The following is an 18,951-nucleotide window of genomic DNA, read 5'->3' on the forward strand; positions in this document are numbered from 1 at the left end:
TCATAAAATAAAATAAAACAAAACAATATAAAATAAAACAAAACAAAACAAAAATAAAATAAGAGAAAGACCCCAATAAATAAACCATCTCTCAAAAGAAATGGCACTTTGGGAATGGGGAGAGGGGACCGAAGGGCGGCTCGGCTAAACCCAGGAACGCAGGGATGCCTGGCAAAACAAAAATTACCCAGGAAAATGCAATTTTTTTTGTATTTTCCCCCTTTTTCAGTGGCATTTAGGGAAACTATAAGCCTCAATTTGTGAGCTCAGCACATCTGAAAGGACGGACCCAGCTCTTATTGATCTAATTTGCACCCTAAATTAGGGCTCCTAATTTTGCCTTTCCAGAATTTTTCTGGAGCTTTTCTGGGCTCCACCAACGGTGAGGATGACCGTAATACAGAAGGGATTAAAAGCCGAGTCATTAGGTAGCATTGCTAACTAGTCCATATCATGGGCATTGCTTTTAAATCATGCTAATTACACCTCCAGGGACTTCTTGTTTGGAAAAAAACAATGTATAAAGCAAGGCATTAGCGGCAGGTGATGGATGGTGACACCAGTGGTGACACTGGCAGGAAGGCTCAGCCCATTTGCTTCCCTCCTCCCCAGCCAAGAAATAATAATAATAATAATAATTAAAAAAAAAAAGTCCTGTTTGGGGAAAATATTAAAAAAAATTAATAAAAATATATATATTTACAACAAATTCCAGTAACCAGCATATAAACAAATATAGCTTCAAGTACTCCTTGATTATTATTATTGTTATTTTTTTAATACTGATGGTCTCAAAAAAAAAAAAAAAAAGAGGAAAGGTGGTTAGGTCATGTTAAAAAATGAAAACCAGGTGATTTTTGGCAGATTTTAACGCTTTTCCATGCACTTGGCATTGGCGTGGATGAGGTGGTTAAAGCATGGAGGGCTTGGCTGGCTGGAGTGGAGCCAGCACCGGCTCAGGATGCTCCCGTGGAATTGTTAAGCTTGATTTTCTCCTACCGACAGCGATTCGGCGCGAGGATTTGGCGGCCCAATGCTCCAAAGCTGCAGGATGCTCCGAGGGGAAGGGCACAAGAGCCGGCCGGTGCCCTTCCATCCCCAGTCCAGCCTCTATGGAGATCTCAACCCCCTCAAACCATTAAGGCCACCATTAAAACTGTCCCCCATAGGCCTTTTTAATTAAGAATTCCTCCTCCTCAAGTTAACAAGGAAGCGACCGGGAGCGCTGCCGGTGCTGCCGACGGGGAGGATGCTCCAGCACGCAATGCGTCCCCAGAGTGGAGCATCTCAGACCATAAACTCGTTGCTCCCCAGGAGGACGAGGGGTTGGGCGGCGGTGCAGTCGGCCTCAGGGTTTCTCTTGCGGACCCCTCCCAGCCCCCCATCTGGGGGCTCTTTGGTTTTCGGGGGGGAAGTTTTCACGCTCTTCAGTTTCTGTTTGCCTTTTTCCGGGTTGAATGTCCCCCGGGTGGTGAACTGAGGTCGCTCCTCGGGATAACGGAGAGGTCCCACGAAGCCCTCAGGGCTTGCCCGGGTTTCTAGGGGCTCGCCACCCGCCCCTGCTCGGTAGAAAGGCGATTTGGAGTACATCTGGAAGCGCTTCCGGGGCAGGTGGGGCAAACAGGAGGTGGATGACTGGGAGGAGGAGGAGGAGATGGAGGCATCAGACGGGTCCACTGGGTCCATCCGCGTCTTGGGGTGCCTTCGCAGCCGGCTTGGTCCCTCTGCTTTGGCGGGGTGCAGGGAGGTAAGTGCTATGTTTCTCTCTGGGGAAGAAGGACCACCAGGGGATTAACACTCTGAAACCACCCAACACCTCAGCACCACTCACCAGGACACACACCACTGAACCAGGACAATGTTCTGGCACCTCACTGGAGGTACCATCACTCTCGACGATGTGCTTGGTGCTGGAGGAGCGCTCACCTCACATCAAACCCTGGGCGCTACTACTCACCTGCCCTGGTCCACATGTTTTAACCCTGCAAACTCCTCTTTACATCCATATAAACTGCTATACATCAAGAACAGATGGGAAAAAAACCAAATAACCCCACCCCAAGCTAACAAAAAACCTGAGAAACCTGATCTAGTTGAAGATGTCCCTGCTCATTGCAGGGGAGTTGCTCTAGATGGTCTTTGAAGGTCCCTTCCAACTCAACCATTCTATGATAAACTCAAGAATGCCTGGATTTACCTGAACGATCAGAGATGGCTCCTTCGGAGTCAAAGTTCAAATTTTCAGAGCTGTCAGCAGTGCCTATGGAGGCTTCAGACTCAAGGGTTTCATCATCGGAGGCACGAGGCTCCAGCGTCAGCATCTCAAACGTCAGCTCCTCCCTGCCAAAAAGCAACCCAGTCCCATTGACCCAACACGATCAAAAAAGTGGGGAGAAGAAGAAAGGGAGGAGCATATTCCAAGAGATCACAGAGGAATGGAGTCCTCCAGCACACACTACAAGCAGCACATTTACCACATGATGTCAAATAACATCCATACATAATGTGTAGCAGCTTGAATCGCTGGCTAGACTCACTTTTCCTTCTGCAGGCTCTCAATCTGCTCAGTCAGCACCTTCTCCTCCTGCTGCATGGCTGCTTGCTGCTGCTCTGTCACCTCCATCTCCATGGCCTCCTCGCTGCTCATGGTCTCCTCCGGCACATCAGTCACTGAGGGCAAGCGCACAGTGACAGGAGACGTCGGGCTGGGGTAGGCGCCGCGTCGCACACGTCCTTTGCCCTGACGAGAGACAATGGTGTCACCACCAGCAGCCAAGGTGACTTTGCAAACATCTCAGGTGCGAACCACAGTGCTCTCCCAAGGTGTGAAGGTGTCGACCCTGGCCATCAGTCCTCAGTGAGCCGCCAGCAGTCACAGCCAGGACCCTCCAAAATCTCACCCCAGGCCAGGAAAGGTACCAGAAGCACTCAACGCATTGAAGGGGGTGACAGAGGCACTGCAGAGGGCACTGACAGACCAGCTATCAGCTGATGGACCAATCACTTGCTGTTCCTCCTCCTGACAACAATCCCCAGGATGAATCTCCTTCTCCTTGAAGTTGAGGAGTTTGTTGCAACACAACTTTTCTCCCTGTAGGGCTATTCAAACCCTGCTGCCAGGGCATCCGAGCCTCTCTGATTCCCCATGTGTCTGGAGTAAATTTGCAGGGTAAATGAGCCTTATTTTTTCATTTAAAATCAATATTTCCTCCATTTTACCTCTTCCATCTTTTAATGACACACCTTGGAGACCTTTCTCTGGCAGCAAAGCTGCTCCTGTGCCTCAGCGTTCTTCTAACAGCACCTTCTCACATGGGCTCCCGAGCTGAAGCGCAGCTACCTGAATCCTATTAGCCAAACCCCCTGAGATCCCAACGATCCCACCAGCCCCTGTGAAATGGTGTGCCTGCAAAACAGTAGCAGGGGAGCCGAGCTCAAATTTTGCTCTTCTCCATCTGGTGATCCTCGCATACGATGAAGGAGGGGCAGAAGCATCATGGGCTGAACCTGGTAGGAAAGGAAACAGCCCCACAAGCATCCCCAAAAATCTACAGGTGCTCTTTTTTTGCCCCTCACAGTTTCACTGGGAAATTGAACTCAAGCTGGGATGTAGTTGGAAGACACAGGGGTTGCTGGAGGTGTCCCAACTCAGACCTGAGTGACCTCACTTTCAGTTCAGTGTGACGGCCCTTCATGGAGGGGACCTTTGGATGTCTCGTGGTCTCTGAGGCATCCGAGATTAGGTTTTTATCCACCATCTCGAGATACATCCACACTGCGAAAGTAACTTGATGCTGAAACACAACCTGAGCAAGCAGAACTTGGGGTGGGAGGGGATGAGTCAAGTAAAGCAAAAGAGGGAAGCACAGGATGGAAAAAAAAAATAGAACAAAAATAAGTAGGAAGGGGAGAAGGTTTTTCAAGGAGCTGTGTGCAGGGACAGCTGAGCACTGGCTGTCACCAACTCCTGCTGCCTAGGGTTTCTGCAGGAGAAACAGTGGCCCTGAGAAGCAGCACCCACTCAGAGACAGGACGGGCAACATCATGGACAATGGCCGGCAGGACGAGGCTGGAATGAGCGGCGGTGACAAACAACGGAGGGATGCGGTGGCTGGCGCAGGGCGCGCTGCAGTTAATACATACCGGGATTGAACTGCGGGTTATGCTCATAAATCTAACTGCAATTAGTACGGGTTTCTGGATTAGAGAGGAGATGAAAAGGAAAGCAGAAGGTTAGAGTGCACATGCCATCGCCCCTCCAAAAAACCCGGTTTTGGTAATTTTTATGGGTTTCTCTTTAACTGGGATGAGCAGGGCAGCTCTGCAGCACCAGCCCCACAACCTTGGGTAGTTCCTGCTTGGATTTCATCCCCCAAAAAGCAGAAGAAACAAGTCCCTGAGGACCACGGCGGCAGTCCAAGCAGTGGGGCTGCTTGGATCCTTAGTCCAAGCCTGGGGCAATCACGTTGCACGAAGTCCATCCCTGTCCCGCAGCCCAACAAGCCAAGCACAGTGTGCATCTGCAGCCCGCCAGCCCCCTGGGAAGCATGGAAGCTCAATGAGATGAGTTTGAGGCTCCCAAAAAGGCTGTACAGGAGCAGGGAGAGCCTTTGGGGTCTCATTCTCGGTTCAGATAATGCAACTGAGCAGGAAAAAAGGATGGTCCAGGTCTCCCATGGGCCAACGTTGAGCCACTCAATGAAAGGTTTGACTCAACCCAGGACCAAACAAGCTCAAATGAAGGTGGAAACATTGATCAAGAGCATCTAAGCTGAGGCAATCGTGTTTCCATAGACCATTCCCACCTCCTTGTGCTTTGGTACGACTCCCTGCAAAGGCATGGAGCCACCATGAGTCTGAGGGTCCCTGTCCCAGAGGAGACGGTGTGGGAAGTAGCAAGGGGTTTGGGAGGCTGGAAGAAGCAGAAGATCAGGTAGGGTTACTTCAGGGGCAAGGAAAGGAGACAGGGGAACCAAGATGGCTTTGGCATCTCACCATCGATCTGCGGATCAAGGAGAGGCGGCTCTTGGCTTTGTTCTCTGCAAACTCCAGGCTGTTGATGTCTTTGAGACGAGCCTTGTACTTGTTCATCTGCTCGATGACGATTAATTCTACACAACTAAGTCGGGGGTGGGGGGAGAACAAAAGAAGATAAAACGTCAGGAGGGAATTCCTTGATCTGAGCTAGCCCTGTCTTGTCCGAAGATCTGCCCTGCTGGAAAGGCACAGAGGAAGAAAGGTCCAGCTGGAAACACAACAAGGGTAGTGGAAATTCCCCCTAGAAAGAGTGACAACAGGCTACAGATGGATCAAGGAACTCAGACTAGAGAAATTAGAGACCCCTAAGGATCCCACCAGACAAACACCTGCCCTGCCTTGAAGAGGAGTTGAGGAAATACAAACCTGAGAAAGGGAAGTTGCTTCCAAACCACAAATTCAGATGCACTTTCACACAGCAAGCTCGTTTAGCTGAGCTGACTGTTTAATGCTGTCAGGAGTGTGTTTAGGGGAAAAAATAATCCTCATAATAAAATTAGAGAATATGCTGTAGCTAAAGCCTAAGAGAGAAGCTACAAAGAAATCCCATAGAGGACGAGTGCTCCTACCAGCTGGGTGTCAAAGCACATGCTGGTCTTCTATAATTTTAACAGAATCATAGAATTGTTTTGGTTAGAAAAGATCATCAAGTTCAACCGTAAGCCTAACGCTGCCAAATTCACCAGTAAACTTTGTCCCTAAAGCAACAGACTTACTGGAAGTGAAACCACCTTTTTCAGAAACCCAGCCCTTCCATGAGTGGTTTCCATTATTATCATTCTCTCCATTATCTATATTTACATCTATTTAGTATAAGCCAGACTGAATTTGGGCAAGCGCTTCACTTTTTCACTGTAAAATCTTGGCAATTATGTCAAATGCCTTAAAGAAAACTCAGAGTGCTATACTGATACTGCTGCAGACCAAACAAGCTCATCTCCTCAAATAAAAAGAGACAAAATTACACAAGAATGAAGATCTCCTTGCTATAAACAGGATTAACTATAAAACCACGTCAGCTAAAGCTCCACCTTTTCCTACTGAGATGTGCCAGGCAGATTCTCTTGTGGATCCTCCATGGCTTAAAATCTCTGCTCAAAAACCTCTCAGGGATTGAGAGAACATGAAATATCTTCATGAAGATGCACTTAATCTGTGCTTATAATTTTGATGCTAAAGCTCTCTATCCTTGAGGCATTCGACTGTACTAAGGGTTAGCAAGATCTGAGTGGTGACAGGGTAATGGGTACAGAGCCGGATCATCGTTCTTACGTGGTTGTTTTACTGATGTCCTGAACACTCTGCAGCGGGTCCGTCGTATCGGGGCAGCGGAGGATACAGGGAGCAAATACAATAGCCAAGGCATTAGCTGACATTCGATTGGTCTCTTCTTGGAGGGCAATCCTGAAAAAAATAGGGATTATATTTTGAAGTGGAAGGCATCACCACGTCACCTCTTCCACGTGGTCATAGACGAAGAGAAGAGATGACATTTCTACAGTGCTATCCTGCTCTGCTACCAAGAGTGCTGCTCTGTCCCCATTTTCACACTGCTCGATGAAGAAAGCCAAACCTGAAGACATCTCAGTTGTTCCCAAGGCAGGCAAACAACTAGCATTTTCTCCCCAAACAACCTGTCCCTGCAGTGCCAAGAGGCACCATGGACCCACGAGGAACTATGAGCAACCAAAGCACTGCTGAGGTTGCTCATCAATACAAGCATCATTTGGAGAATGATGGAACCACCTCCTGGGAGACACTATGGACCTGAAAGCTTTTCCCTTTCATTTGCCCATCTGCTTTCAGTCTTGGCTATTTCGGAACAAAAGGATCTCTCTGCACGCTCCCACTGCCTGTTGTCTCAGGCCAACGTACCTCACCAAGTGGAAGATAAGGCGCTCCAAGGTGCTGAGATGGGTGCGGGACAGCTGATCGATGACCGAATACACTCCACGCACCGTCTCCTTCCTCTCCTGGAGGCCTGCAAAGAAAGCACCAGCATTTAGGAGCAGCTGCTTCTTCCACATGCTTAAAACAATACCTTCTTAGTGCTTGCTTACTTTTACTACTTAAAAGATAGATCTTCTGGCTAACATTTCGGGCTGAAATCTGCTGAACCATGATGCATGCCACCCAAGGCAAAGCCAAACCGCCCATGGCTTTGGATGAAAACACCCTTATCATCAAAAAATCAGACTCTGAAACTGGATGAAAATGATTTGGCAAAACCAGCTGATTTCGGCCCAAGGAATAAAGACTTTGGCACTAAAAGTGGTGACCGTTTCCCCCTTACCCATCGCCCGCAGAAACTCCTCATAGAGCTCAAAGGTCATGAGAGGGTTGGGTAGATCTCGGAGCCACTGCTTGAACACACTGGCGATGACATGGATGTTGTAGTCATCCAAATTCACATTATCGATGTCTGCATTCAGCAGTGGATTTAGGAGAAAGAATGAAAAAAAGAGGCAACAATCAATATGAACCCATAAGTGAAGCCAGTACACGGATAAGCTATTCTAGGATAGAAAATGTTCATGTTCCCCACAAAACCTTATTGCATCCAATATCAAGAAATCCATCACCCGATTTCAGCTCCACATCTTAAAATCTGCATTTTCCAGGGCATGCAACCTTAGAAGGGGCCAGGCTTTCTAAGGCAGCACCATCCGTCAACTACAATGACTTTCTTCATGCATCACATCCAAAAAATCATGGGTCAGTGATCTGAGAACAGATTTTCGTTGCACATGTGAAAACATCACTTGCATTTACACAGCCTGTGGTCACGGGAGGCGGGACCGCTCCCTTGTTTCACCCCAATGAAGCATTCTACCTTCCTTACAACCAATCTTAATGTTGCAGAGATTCAACCCCATGTGGGGTTTTATTTCAACCTTTTACCTGTATCGAGTCCTTGCCGCAGCTCCTTGATCTTGTTGGTGGACCCCGATTTTCTGTAAATGCCCTCTGTGTACAGCCCGTGCATTTCGATGTAGTTGATGAGCTTCTCCACTAGTACTGGCACTGCTCGCTCCTCACTGGTCAACCGGGAGAGCTCCACACCAAACTGCCGAGATGAGAGCTCAGGGTCATACTGAAGAGGAAAAGGCAAAAAAAAGGGGTTTAAAATCCTTTTATGGAAAGTAATCCTGGCACAGTGCTTGGATCCAATTTCTACTCAAACGTCTTCAGCCGATCCAGGCGACCTGCAAATCTAATGAAGCCACGTGCAAAGGAGGACAGGACAGCCAGTAACGTACACCTTGCAGTGCTAGATTGGTCTCTAGACGTGCATCTGAAGTCATAAAGGTCTGAATTTTCTTTCTTTAACTATCCCACTGTGGTTATACTCTCAGCCCAGAAGAGTCAACACAACCAAGCATGTTCCTCCTCCATCTCCCACCGCTCTTACACCATCTCCAGGGATGATTTCACTGCTCCAAGAGGATGCACAAAGGTAAATCTGAGTTTTGGGTACTTAGACAAACTTGCAGTTCTGGAAGACTGTGTTAACAATAACCCCTATGTCCAAGACTAATCCCACATTTAAGAATAACTACACATCTCCACGTCCTTAAGCTATAATACGAGGCAGCTTTCTATTATTCAGTATAGTTACAAGGCAGGGAACATCACTGCAACATCTGCTGCATGACTGGGCAAAAATATCGTGATGCATCACTGCACTACTCCAAAAATACAAGCAAATGCTGACACACTGGTTGGAGAGAACTCTCGGGCTCTGCAGTCCACGCTCCTGCTCAGAGGAGAATTACTGCCAGCATTATATCAAGTTCTGTGCCTGCAAAACCTTTTTATACAGGCCTGGGATTGTCATCTGAAAGGTATTTAATGAAAGGAATGAGAGACATTTACCTTTTTGGAGCACTTAGTCGTGGTTTTAAGACAGCACTTCTTGTGACAAGCATATTTACATACTGCAAGAAAGAAAAATAGTATTTAATAACCCAAAAAGTCAGATCGCTGAAGCAATATGAATTAATATGAAGCTAAGCAGATCCTCTCAGGACCAGCAGGTCAAAAGCACACTGAATTTGCAGTTACAGGGGCCGCATCTACATTAGATCCATTAAAATCCTAATAGAACAACTCAGAAAATAATCAATGAGTCACTCTGAGCTATGACACATGGGTACCCTCAAAGAGGTTGGAAATAACACCTAATTTGCACTCTTCTTGCACCACACATAAGCTTGAAGTACCTCAGGGTTGATACTTTTGGCCTAACCAAAGAAACATTGAGGAAAATAAAGTGATGAATCAACCTTTCTCAGTTGTCTTCTTCCACTTTCCTGATCTCAAAAATTCAAGTGCGTGGAAGTCAAATGGGCTAAGCCACGTGAATATGCCATGGTCACAAGCCCAAGGTATCCTACAGGCTGGGCACGTTCCCCATATCTGACTCTCTCTACTTCTTACTATGACACTTACAAATGGTTTGACCTTATGGGATGACTCTAGGACCTTATTGGACAAGACGCGTAACACAAAGCGCCCATGTACAAAACTAACCATACCATGAGGACTGGAAGGGTTGCTGGGATGGACTTACTGTTTGACTTCAGAAACCCTTAAGATCTGTCTCTTTCAATATCAAGGGATCCAAATTATTTGAGAAAGAGATTGCAAGAAAGAGCAGCAAACATCTTTCAGAACCCCAAAACTCATCACCACGATACAAGCACAATAAAAAAGGGACAAAGAGAGAGCACTTACATTTACAAACAGAAGCCCTGTCCATTATCCAGATCAAGGAGGAACAATATTCACAGTAGGTGGGGATGCTGTATTGGGTCGCCTTAAAAATGTGACCATTGTGCTCTTCCACCTGAAATGAAAAAGACTGGGTGGTGAGAAGGAGATGAAGAATTTGCTGCAAAATGGCGAGATAAACACAGCCAGCTGTCCAGTTTTAGCTTTTATTTGGTTTTTTTTTTCCCCTCTTCAGCCCAATAGCCCTGTAGGCAATCCAAACAGGCATCCAACCGGTACGGGAACCAAACGGTCACACAAGCAGGTTAGGAACTGCATTTGACTGAGTTTGGCTTGTCAACCTCTCCATATTAAGGTTTTCTATGCATCTGTAGCCCCTTTTTGCTCTGCATCTGCACCCTTCCTAGTACTATTGTTTCCTTTAGGAGAAAAGGAGATGAAGTCTCCTACATCTGTGAAATCAGAGATGTAAAACACACACTAGAAGCTTATGCAGAAACCCAGAAGAATGCTTTCTTTCTCACTCTCAATTCTTCTGTAACACCTGACAGTATTTATACAGTCCTGACTGATGTGGGATGTGTTTTCAGAGGACAACCTGCAGCTATCCTTGATCAAGAAAACCAAATCCACCTCATCCATCTTTCTAGCCTATCCTTTCACAGCTGCATGTTCATCAGAGTGTGATGTCAGATCTCAGCACACGATAGGTCATGAACAAGTCTCTTATCAGTCATCCCGGCTGCAGGAACATTAATTTTTTAACGCGTAGGCATAGAGTGCTCAACTCACCACATCTGCTTCCTTTTTTCTTCTCTTTTTTCGTTCTGTTTTTGGCACCTGGTAATAGAAAGACAATTTAAGCGTATTTAGGGGAAATTTCCCCAGGTAAAGCACACAGAGGGCTCGTATCTATCTTCACCCACCGCTTTCCAGCCCTGTCCTCCAGTGCACCTGCAGCCCCAGGAAAGTTGCTTTAGCTCTCCTATGGATCACCCCATTTTCAGAAATCCCCATCTTCATCTCACAGCTGGAATTAGCTGCTCTGCCTCCAAGTTCAGCATTAGTTACCTAAAACTCTCCCATCTCATGCAAAACACCCAAAGAAGACATGGCAGAGCACTGCATCCAGAGCTGACGCTCACCCTGCTCAAAAGAAAACCTGCCTGGCGAGGAACCCAGGGAGGACTTGGAGCAGAAGACCTAAAAGATGGATTATTTGTACAATGAACAGCATCTGCTAAGCCCAGCCTGAGACCTCAAGGTTGTCCTTGCAGACAATAAGGAGCAGAAAGTGAGAAGCTCAGGTTTGTGAGAGGCACACGGCAAGGTCTAGATCCCGAGGACAGCCACTGCCCCTTCTCCTACAACCCAGCTGATGATCAAGTATGTGATCACCTGGGAAGCAGTCAAGAGGTGACCAAAGCCGCTCTCTCACTTTCTCTCAAAGACTGAAAAAAGAAAAATGCAAAACTAAAAGGCAGCACCAGGAGCTGCCTTTCCAGCAATCCACAGATGCTTCCAGCTTTGTCACGCACACAACATCTACGTGCTGGCACCAGCCAAGGCCCAGCACAGCCCAGATGTGAACTGGGGTTTGCTGACCCAGTGAAATACATCCAATGAGCCATGCCTTGTATGACAGCTTATGTTGTCCACCTCAGTTTAATGCAGAGTAGATGACAACAGAGTTTCCCATGTGTCTACAGAGAGCATGACCCCACAGAAAGACAAATTTTCAAGCGGCTGAAGAAAAATGGCAACTACCTTCACTGTGGTGTAGTCCAGGGGTTTGTATTCTATCATATATTCATCCAGGAAGACTTTGAAGGTATTGACCCAGACTTTAACTGGAGACTCACTCCAGTCCCTCTGCTCAAGCCTCATGGTCTTCTCCAGAATCTGCTCAAATAAGGCGTACAAGTCCTTATAGCGGATGCTTTTCCCATCATCCATCTTTTAAGAAAACAGAAGCAGAAAGAAAAGGCATTTTTATACACTCCAGATTGCCTATTCTGCTCCAGATAATTATTTCAGCTTGACTGGCTTCCAAACACTTGGGAAATGCCCAGGTATGATTAAAAGAGGGAGGAAAAAAAAGAAAAAAAGCTGTTTTGTGATCTTCACCATGTTGGCTTCTCAGTGCACAGAGCAGGAGGATCTTAAATGACAGCTCAAATCTTAGAAGGAACTTTTTGTACAATGTGGGCAACAAAATAGCATTTTGTGGTCATTGTTGATCACTAAATCATTGCTCAGATTCAGTAGCAGAAGAGCAGAGCTCTCCATTGCTCAGATGTCCACCACTTGCAAATATAACATAAAGGTTACCCAGGAACTACGGGTTGAAAATAGGAGTTTATTAACTTATTGTCATCTCCCATATGACCGAGAGCAAGCTGTAACAGAGACCAGTAATCTCCACTCAAGAAAGAAGTGTTTAGTCCAAATTTACAGCTCGCAGGACTGAATATAAAGGAAGAGTATCCTTCCTTTGGGATAAGCACACCAGGAAAGGAAGGCTCGGCAATGTCTCCACCATCAGGACTCATAGCATCTCATTTCTCCCAGAGGTGGAAGTTCTCACCCACCTTGTCACTTGTCTCATTGTCACTTACCGCCAACGCAGAGGAATAAAAGCTGAAGATGTTTTGTCGGAATTCCTTCAGTGCTTTCTTGAACACGACGTCCACCAGTGTGTCCTTCTTGCTGTCCTCACTATCCAGTTCATTCATCTGGGAAACCAAAGGGGTTTATACACCCATGTGACTTTTGTGGCGGCAGAGCACCGCATGAGACAAAGCAGAACAAGCACCCATAGGCAGACAACATTAATAGTGATCACAAGGTGTTTTCTCCTATATGCAAACTAAGAAATATGAGCACTTCCCCACAACCTTCAACTCCTGCCTTCCCGGGTCACCCATTTCTGACACTGCTACGGGCAATTCAAAGCAACGGAAGCACCAGACCCGCTGTGCTCATGCAGAATAATCACACAATGCATGTCCATCTTTTCTCCCAAGCCTGATGCATGCCGTGCACCCTTAGAGGAATTATTAGTGTTGTTACTGCATCCCCCAAGATAATTTTGTCTTTGTTGCCTCTGTCTGCTCTTCGAGCTCTTTGATGATTTATCTGGAGCAGTGAGGACAGGAGTTACCTTTTTCAGGAGAAACTCATCCATACTCTTCAAGTCACTAGTGCTGCTTATGATCTGCAGTGAGTCGTTCTGCCACTGCACGGGCTCCAGAGCAACGTTGCTGATCTTGACGCTGCGTTTGCGTTTCACTTTGGGAGAGGGCTCCTTGTTCTCCTTGAACTCCCGACGGTAGATACCAGACAGCTCGGGACTCCGTGGAGGAGTCAGGTGGTGTGGACCCAACTCTACCGGTGATAATTAAAAAACGGGAAAGAGATTGAAGAGCAGATGGAAAACAGTTCTGCCACTAAAATAGGGAGATGAGCATTGGAATAAACCTGCAGAGGAGAAAAGCACTGTGTGGTGCTTGTAAGAAGATTAAATGTCATTTCTGCTTTGGTTATTTCCTTCGTCAAGAGGGGAAACATCTGTCCCATGTCCAGACGGCTGTCAGGAGGATTAGAGACACAGAATTCCTCAAGACATATTTTGGACCCCTCACTATAACCACCCTGCCACTGTTTTGGGTTGACGCTGTCCCTGAATTCAAGAGACGTTAACCAGCATGGACACTTGATTTGAGCCCTTTTCCGATCCATTCTCCCACAGCAGCCTTAGCTAGACCACACCACCATACACAACGCTCCCATTTAGAGATATCCTCACCCTATAGATAAGCCAGCCTTTCTCAGTTCTACATCTTTACCCAAGCTCCTGTATTACATTTGGTTTAGCATAAAGCCAGATTTGCACTAACTTCCCTCTCTGCCCCTTACAACGCGGTACCTTACATGGTACTCTGCCACCTCAACACTTACCTTCACCAAGCTGCAAGCCAGAAATCACCTCCCTGCTGGGGGCTTCTTGTTCCGCGTACAGCTCTAGGAGCTCAGACTGGGTAGTAAGCTTCTCCCGTGCAGTCTTCTTCTCCCCCTGCTTACCCTTCACCCAGAACCTCATCTTGGCTCGCTGAGTCCTGAAAATAAGTTGTGGAAAGAGGAACCACCTTAACTAGGAAAATGTCCTTCTCCCCCAAACTACCCCAAATCTCCCAGACCTTCACAGTGTTTGAGGAGTTATTTCCACACAACTCCCACCAGATAAACCAGGCTGTATGTCCTCAGGAAAAGCAAAACCCTCAAATTTCACACATGCAATTGGGTGGTTTGGGACAGGGCATCTCGCCCATGTTGTCAACACTTTATTGCAACATGAGAAGGATGCCCCTTCTAATTGGGCATGTCTATGGTCAAGTAGGAAAGGCGAGACAAGTAAGTCATGTGCTGCCTTTGGCTGGCGGAGCTCCAAAGGAGCCACAGAGTGGTTCAGCAAGGTGAGGGAGACAAGAAGGACATGAGAGGGACTCATCTGTGATCTCCAGACATGTTTCTTACCTCCCGTCAGGCGTTAGGCTCTTCTGTGTGGTTGCCAGCTTCCCAATCTCCCCGTGAGACATGGTTTTGTGCAGTTTCATTTGGCTTTCTCCAGAGGCAAATCGCTGCACTGTCTGTAACAATTCCAAGCACGAGGAGTTTAAAAATGAGACAGCTCATTTTGATTTTTTTTTCCTAGTAAAAATTAGATATTTAACCTGTTATACCCTCATTTCTAAGTGCCTACAGGTGAAAAAACTACAATCCTGTCAAGATAACTACAACTAAAGAAATATTTTAACAACTTCTACAAAACACAGGGATTTCCCTTGCTTCAGCTGAAGTCCAACCCTCTCTCTCCTTGAGGAATCAATGATGAAGATCAGTGTGCACCAAGCCCCAGGTCCTCATCACTCAACCTGCACAACTGCTCCACCATCTTGGTCTGGGCAGCTCAGCTCTTCATCCCAGAAAAGCCATGGTAGCTACGATCATTAGCCACAATGAAGTGCTTTGGGGTGTTCCTGGCACCAAAGGAACCTTCAGCCACATGTTTCTGTCCCAGCAGAGCTTTCTCCTCAAACTCTGGCTGAGGACTTTACAGAAAAGACTAAATATTTGTGCTAAGGACACATCAAAATGAACCCTTTAGAAACAAGAGATTTTGCAGCTTTAATACAAAGGATCTCCGCTTTCACCAATGTTTAAAATGCCTTAATATTTTTAAGGGGGAAATGAATTTGCAATAATTCAGCCTAACGAGATTCCAAGAAACAGCCCAGAAATAGTCTTGACGTATTTAGGAAAAACAGCATTTTTTTTTCTTTTTTTTTTTTTCTAATTGCAGCTGTGATTTCAGAGATGGACTCTGGGAAGAGAGAATTGCAGCACAAGGACGGCAAGAAATCAAGTTGTACAAAAGGATTTGGGAGATAATAGTTAAATATTTCCTGTAGCTTTCCCACCACCTAAATGACTCAGCCGAATGCACTGTGTTTTTAAACATTTCTTTTTCTTCTATTAAAAATACTTCAACTAAAATTATATAAAATACGGGCTGCAGGGGACTCACATTTACCATATTTATTCTTCAATGGTTATTTTTCACCCCTGGACTATCACTCCAGCAGCCAGGAGATGGCAGCACACAAGGCAAAATTGCCACTGGGAAAGAAAGAAACTGCCTTAGAGCACCAAAGGGTTTCTCCATTCCTGTTGTGTTTACATTTAGGTGATGACCACACATGGATGGATACCGGGGGGAAAAAATAAACTCAAAACCCATCAAAGTTACTTCCATTCAGCCCAAACGTAGCGCCTGCTTTTAAAAATGACCTATTAAAATATTTCTCTCCATGATATAGTGTTGCTCTTGAGTCCTTTCAACCTTTTGATCACCGAGATGTTTTTGTGGGGCATTTACTCCCTTATTTTCTATTTGTGCTGAGCGTGGCAGGCAGGCCAAGGGCATCACAGACACTCTCTTTCTAAAGTATATATCAGATCTACTCCCTAAGCGGATCTGGCATACAGGTTTCAGAGTAGAGCAAAGCAAGAGAAACCCCCTGGCTCATGGAGAAAACTGAAGCAAAAACATTGGTAACGTACATTTTAGACAAAAGAAGGCAAAGAAGGATTTTTTACCATTACTATCACCTCTCTCTCTCTGCTCTGCCCCAGTTCTTGAGATATCATTCATCATTTCCACTGCTATCATAGCAGCCTCCCCAGCTTTTGAAAGTAAGGACAAAAAAAGCTTTTTTTTTGGCACGAGATCCTTCTGTTTGAAGGACTCCTCCAAGAAGCTGTGATGGGCAAGGTCCTTGTCTGGATGGGAAACCTTCTCAAACGCCAAGACAAGCCTCTGCACCAGAAAACTGCTGACAGAGGAACACCACAAAGCACCACACAAAGGCAAACGGCAACAGCCAGTGGATGAGGAGTTTTGCCTTGAATGAAGTGGGGTGGGCAAACATTTTTCCTCTGAAAGAGCAACCTGTATGCTGATGCCAGTATTAGGACAACATCACTACTGTGGTCAAGTGAGATGACTTGCAGCAGGCAACAGTGCTACATGCTGCACTGAAGAGCTTTCTGAAGTGTAGTGCTCCCTCTCTCATTGCTGGCTCTTCAGATGTGCTTGGGATCAGCTGGTGACAGATATTTGGACTGGTGTTTGTCAATCTGTGGCTTTAGTATGGAGGCTGGAGGTAAATTGCTGCTTCTTTATCCAAGATTCTCTCTAAAAGCCTCTGCCAAAGGAGAATGTATTCTAAAGATACTTCTGGTGTGGTTTCTCTAACCAAGACTTTGTATTTCTCTGCTGCATAAAAGCTCTCTGGGCTTAGGTGCAACACGTAAGTGGTATTCATATGTGTTGACCACAGCCAGAAGGTATTCCTCCCTCTTGCACTTGGTCTCATTGTACGGCAGGTTAACCCTCAGCTAATCACTAGCCAAAAAGCTCGAGCATGGCCTTGTCATGACACCCTTTACCCTTAAAGGCTCTTTGGAGTCAACTGTACCTTCACCAGCCACCTTATATACTACTGCACCTTAGGTTCTGGCTCTGTCTGAAGATGCTCTTGGTCTTTGCTGCTCTAGGACACACCAGACTTAGGCCAGCAGCATGAGTTTCTGGTGAACCTCTACTTACCAGCTGGTGATACGCAATCATTAACTTGACGGTCAAGAAACCAATGGGCATAACAGGCAGGTTCATGCCAGTGCAGCTGGTGAGCCATCACATGCTCAGATTCACAAGGTCCCACGCAATCTCTCTTTTGTCTATCCAGCAGCCCTTGGCTACTGAGCAGCACATTACAAGAGGCTTTTTTGGAAAGTCATAGCTGGGGGCTGAAGCCGTATGAATAAGCTATTCACTCGCACGGAAACCAGCCTGCATGTGGCAGCTGCCTAACTTCTCTTCATGTGAGCATCACGAGACACAACGAATATGCCTACATAGGCACCCACCTACTTGAGCTCGTACCCAAACTAACGCACACCAGTGCTGCTCTATCATAGGCTGCTTCATTTGAAACATCCAATCAGCCTCTGCTAAGAAATATGAATAAGCAGTCTCTAAATTTTGCTGCTTGTGGCAATCCTGACCCAGAGAAGCCACAAGCCAAAGGACCGGTTCCAAACCTGCAATATAGAATACGGATGGAAACACTGTATGCATTATCAGGACGTACAGATGCAGGGTACGGCTGAGCACACAACTTCATAGATAGGGTTTGCTAAAAAGCACAACTCAACCACAGAAGGGCTGAAAGGGGTGACCACCACATAGGACTAGTGATGGAGAAGACAGAAGAGGGATACAGGACAGATGAGAAACAGTTGGCATCTACTACTACTTGCATGCAGTGAGAGCTGTTAAATCAGGTGAGCAGAGTCCCAAGGAGCACTTTTAAAGAGTGAGATGAGCCAGGTCTCTCCCAAGGATGGAGGTCACCAAGTGCTTTTTGCATCCCAACAGGAAAGATTTCTATAGCTAAAAAACCCCTAATGCTCTGTAAGAGGGTGTCCTCCAGGAACTCAGCATGGCACTCCAGGCACCATGCGGCCCCTCGTCCAGGGCTTTCACCAGGCTAATACAACATTTTACTACATAAAATTCTCCCTTTTCTGATCTACAAGCAGGGAGATACGTGAAGATGCAGCCAAGCAAGCTCAGTTCAACCAGGTTTCAAGTATTTCTGGCTCAAATCCCCTAGAAATTTATCGAGAGCAGTCTTAACAATTCATGGAATCTGTGAATTTCCACCCCTTCCCGTGAGGACATTATCCTGGGAAAAAATTACCCTTTACAATAAAAGCTGCTAACAGAAAAGTCATGGAAAGCCCTCCTTGGCCATCTGCCTTTCTTGGAAAAGCAGATTTTAGGATTATAGGAGATATTTGCTGGGCTCACAGCAACACTGTAGCACAAAATAAATTACTAACTTTGGATTTCAGTCTTTTGTTTGGCTTTATACTCAGCTCCGCATCCAGCCCAGAGGAGCAAGGCAGCTCAACGCAATGCTCCACCTGAGCTCTCATCGCAGGAGTCAATTCCTGGTGTTTATCCACATTTCTACAGGAACATCTCATCCACCTCAGGAAAAAAATATGAGTGAGTTGGAAGCTGTTAGCCGCTTCCACTCCTGAAATCGCTCAGTTTGTGATTTTCAGAAAGAAGCTTATCCAGGCAGGAGATTAAGCCTGAGATGCAAGTGCTCCACAGCAGAGGGTCATGTAGCACGGAGCTGCAGTCAATCGACCTACCAAGGCACACCAGCTACTGTGCTTGAAAAAAGCCACTAAGGCTGAGTTCTTTTCTTTAAAATTTACTATTTCACTCACTATATTTTTATTGTCCAATTTACATATCTTTGCTTTCCCTAAGACACTGTCTGCCAGCATCAGTCCAATAACTGAGGACTGAATAATCACCAGACTAAGGACACAAGAACTGTGGCTCAGGATACAAAATTGGAAGTAAGAAGTGTAAGATGTATATCATTTTCTTTGTTGTCTATTGTTTTTTGGACAACATTTGCTTTGATCTTCTCTATGGATGCGTAAAGATCATCTTTAGAGCAAAAGGATCCTAGGAGAATCTTGCCGTTGAGGATAAAAAACCAAAGTAGCTGTGCAACACAAGTTGCAATGCTA

The 18,951-nt window shown here is 46.1% G+C and overlaps 1 protein-coding gene across 8 annotated transcripts in view; it reads right to left on the minus strand.

Moving 5' to 3' along the window:
- Positions 1-1,150: 1,150 nt before the first annotated feature.
- Positions 1,151-18,951, minus strand: part of MYO9A (myosin IXA) — a 163,264-nt gene continuing 145,463 nt past the window's right edge. For 7 of the 8 annotated variants that reach the window (XM_054078252.1, XM_054078255.1, XM_054078253.1 and 4 more), the window contains 17 exons: positions 14,308-14,420; positions 13,732-13,889; positions 12,935-13,158; positions 12,390-12,506; positions 11,539-11,727; positions 10,564-10,611; positions 9,775-9,886; positions 8,914-8,975; positions 7,939-8,131; positions 7,331-7,459; positions 6,913-7,018; positions 6,310-6,441; positions 4,996-5,119; positions 4,144-4,197; positions 2,538-2,740; positions 2,198-2,340; positions 1,151-1,766 (listed from right to left, as the gene is read on the minus strand). In XM_054078252.1, the coding sequence (XP_053934227.1) occupies positions 1,288-1,766; positions 2,198-2,340; positions 2,538-2,740; positions 4,144-4,197; positions 4,996-5,119; positions 6,310-6,441; positions 6,913-7,018; positions 7,331-7,459; positions 7,939-8,131; positions 8,914-8,975; positions 9,775-9,886; positions 10,564-10,611; positions 11,539-11,727; positions 12,390-12,506; positions 12,935-13,158; positions 13,732-13,889; positions 14,308-14,420 (2,586 nt within the window). In that variant the 3' untranslated portion in view covers positions 1,151-1,287. The remainder of the gene's footprint in view (positions 1,767-2,197; positions 2,341-2,537; positions 2,741-4,143; positions 4,198-4,995; positions 5,120-6,309; positions 6,442-6,912; positions 7,019-7,330; positions 7,460-7,938; positions 8,132-8,913; positions 8,976-9,774; positions 9,887-10,563; positions 10,612-11,538; positions 11,728-12,389; positions 12,507-12,934; positions 13,159-13,731; positions 13,890-14,307; positions 14,421-18,951) is intronic. The other variant, XM_054078251.1, reaches the window with a different exon arrangement.

Source organism: Cuculus canorus, chromosome 12 (genome assembly GCF_017976375.1).
Source record: "Cuculus canorus isolate bCucCan1 chromosome 12, bCucCan1.pri, whole genome shotgun sequence".
Lineage (NCBI taxonomy): Eukaryota > Metazoa > Chordata > Aves > Cuculiformes > Cuculidae > Cuculus > Cuculus canorus.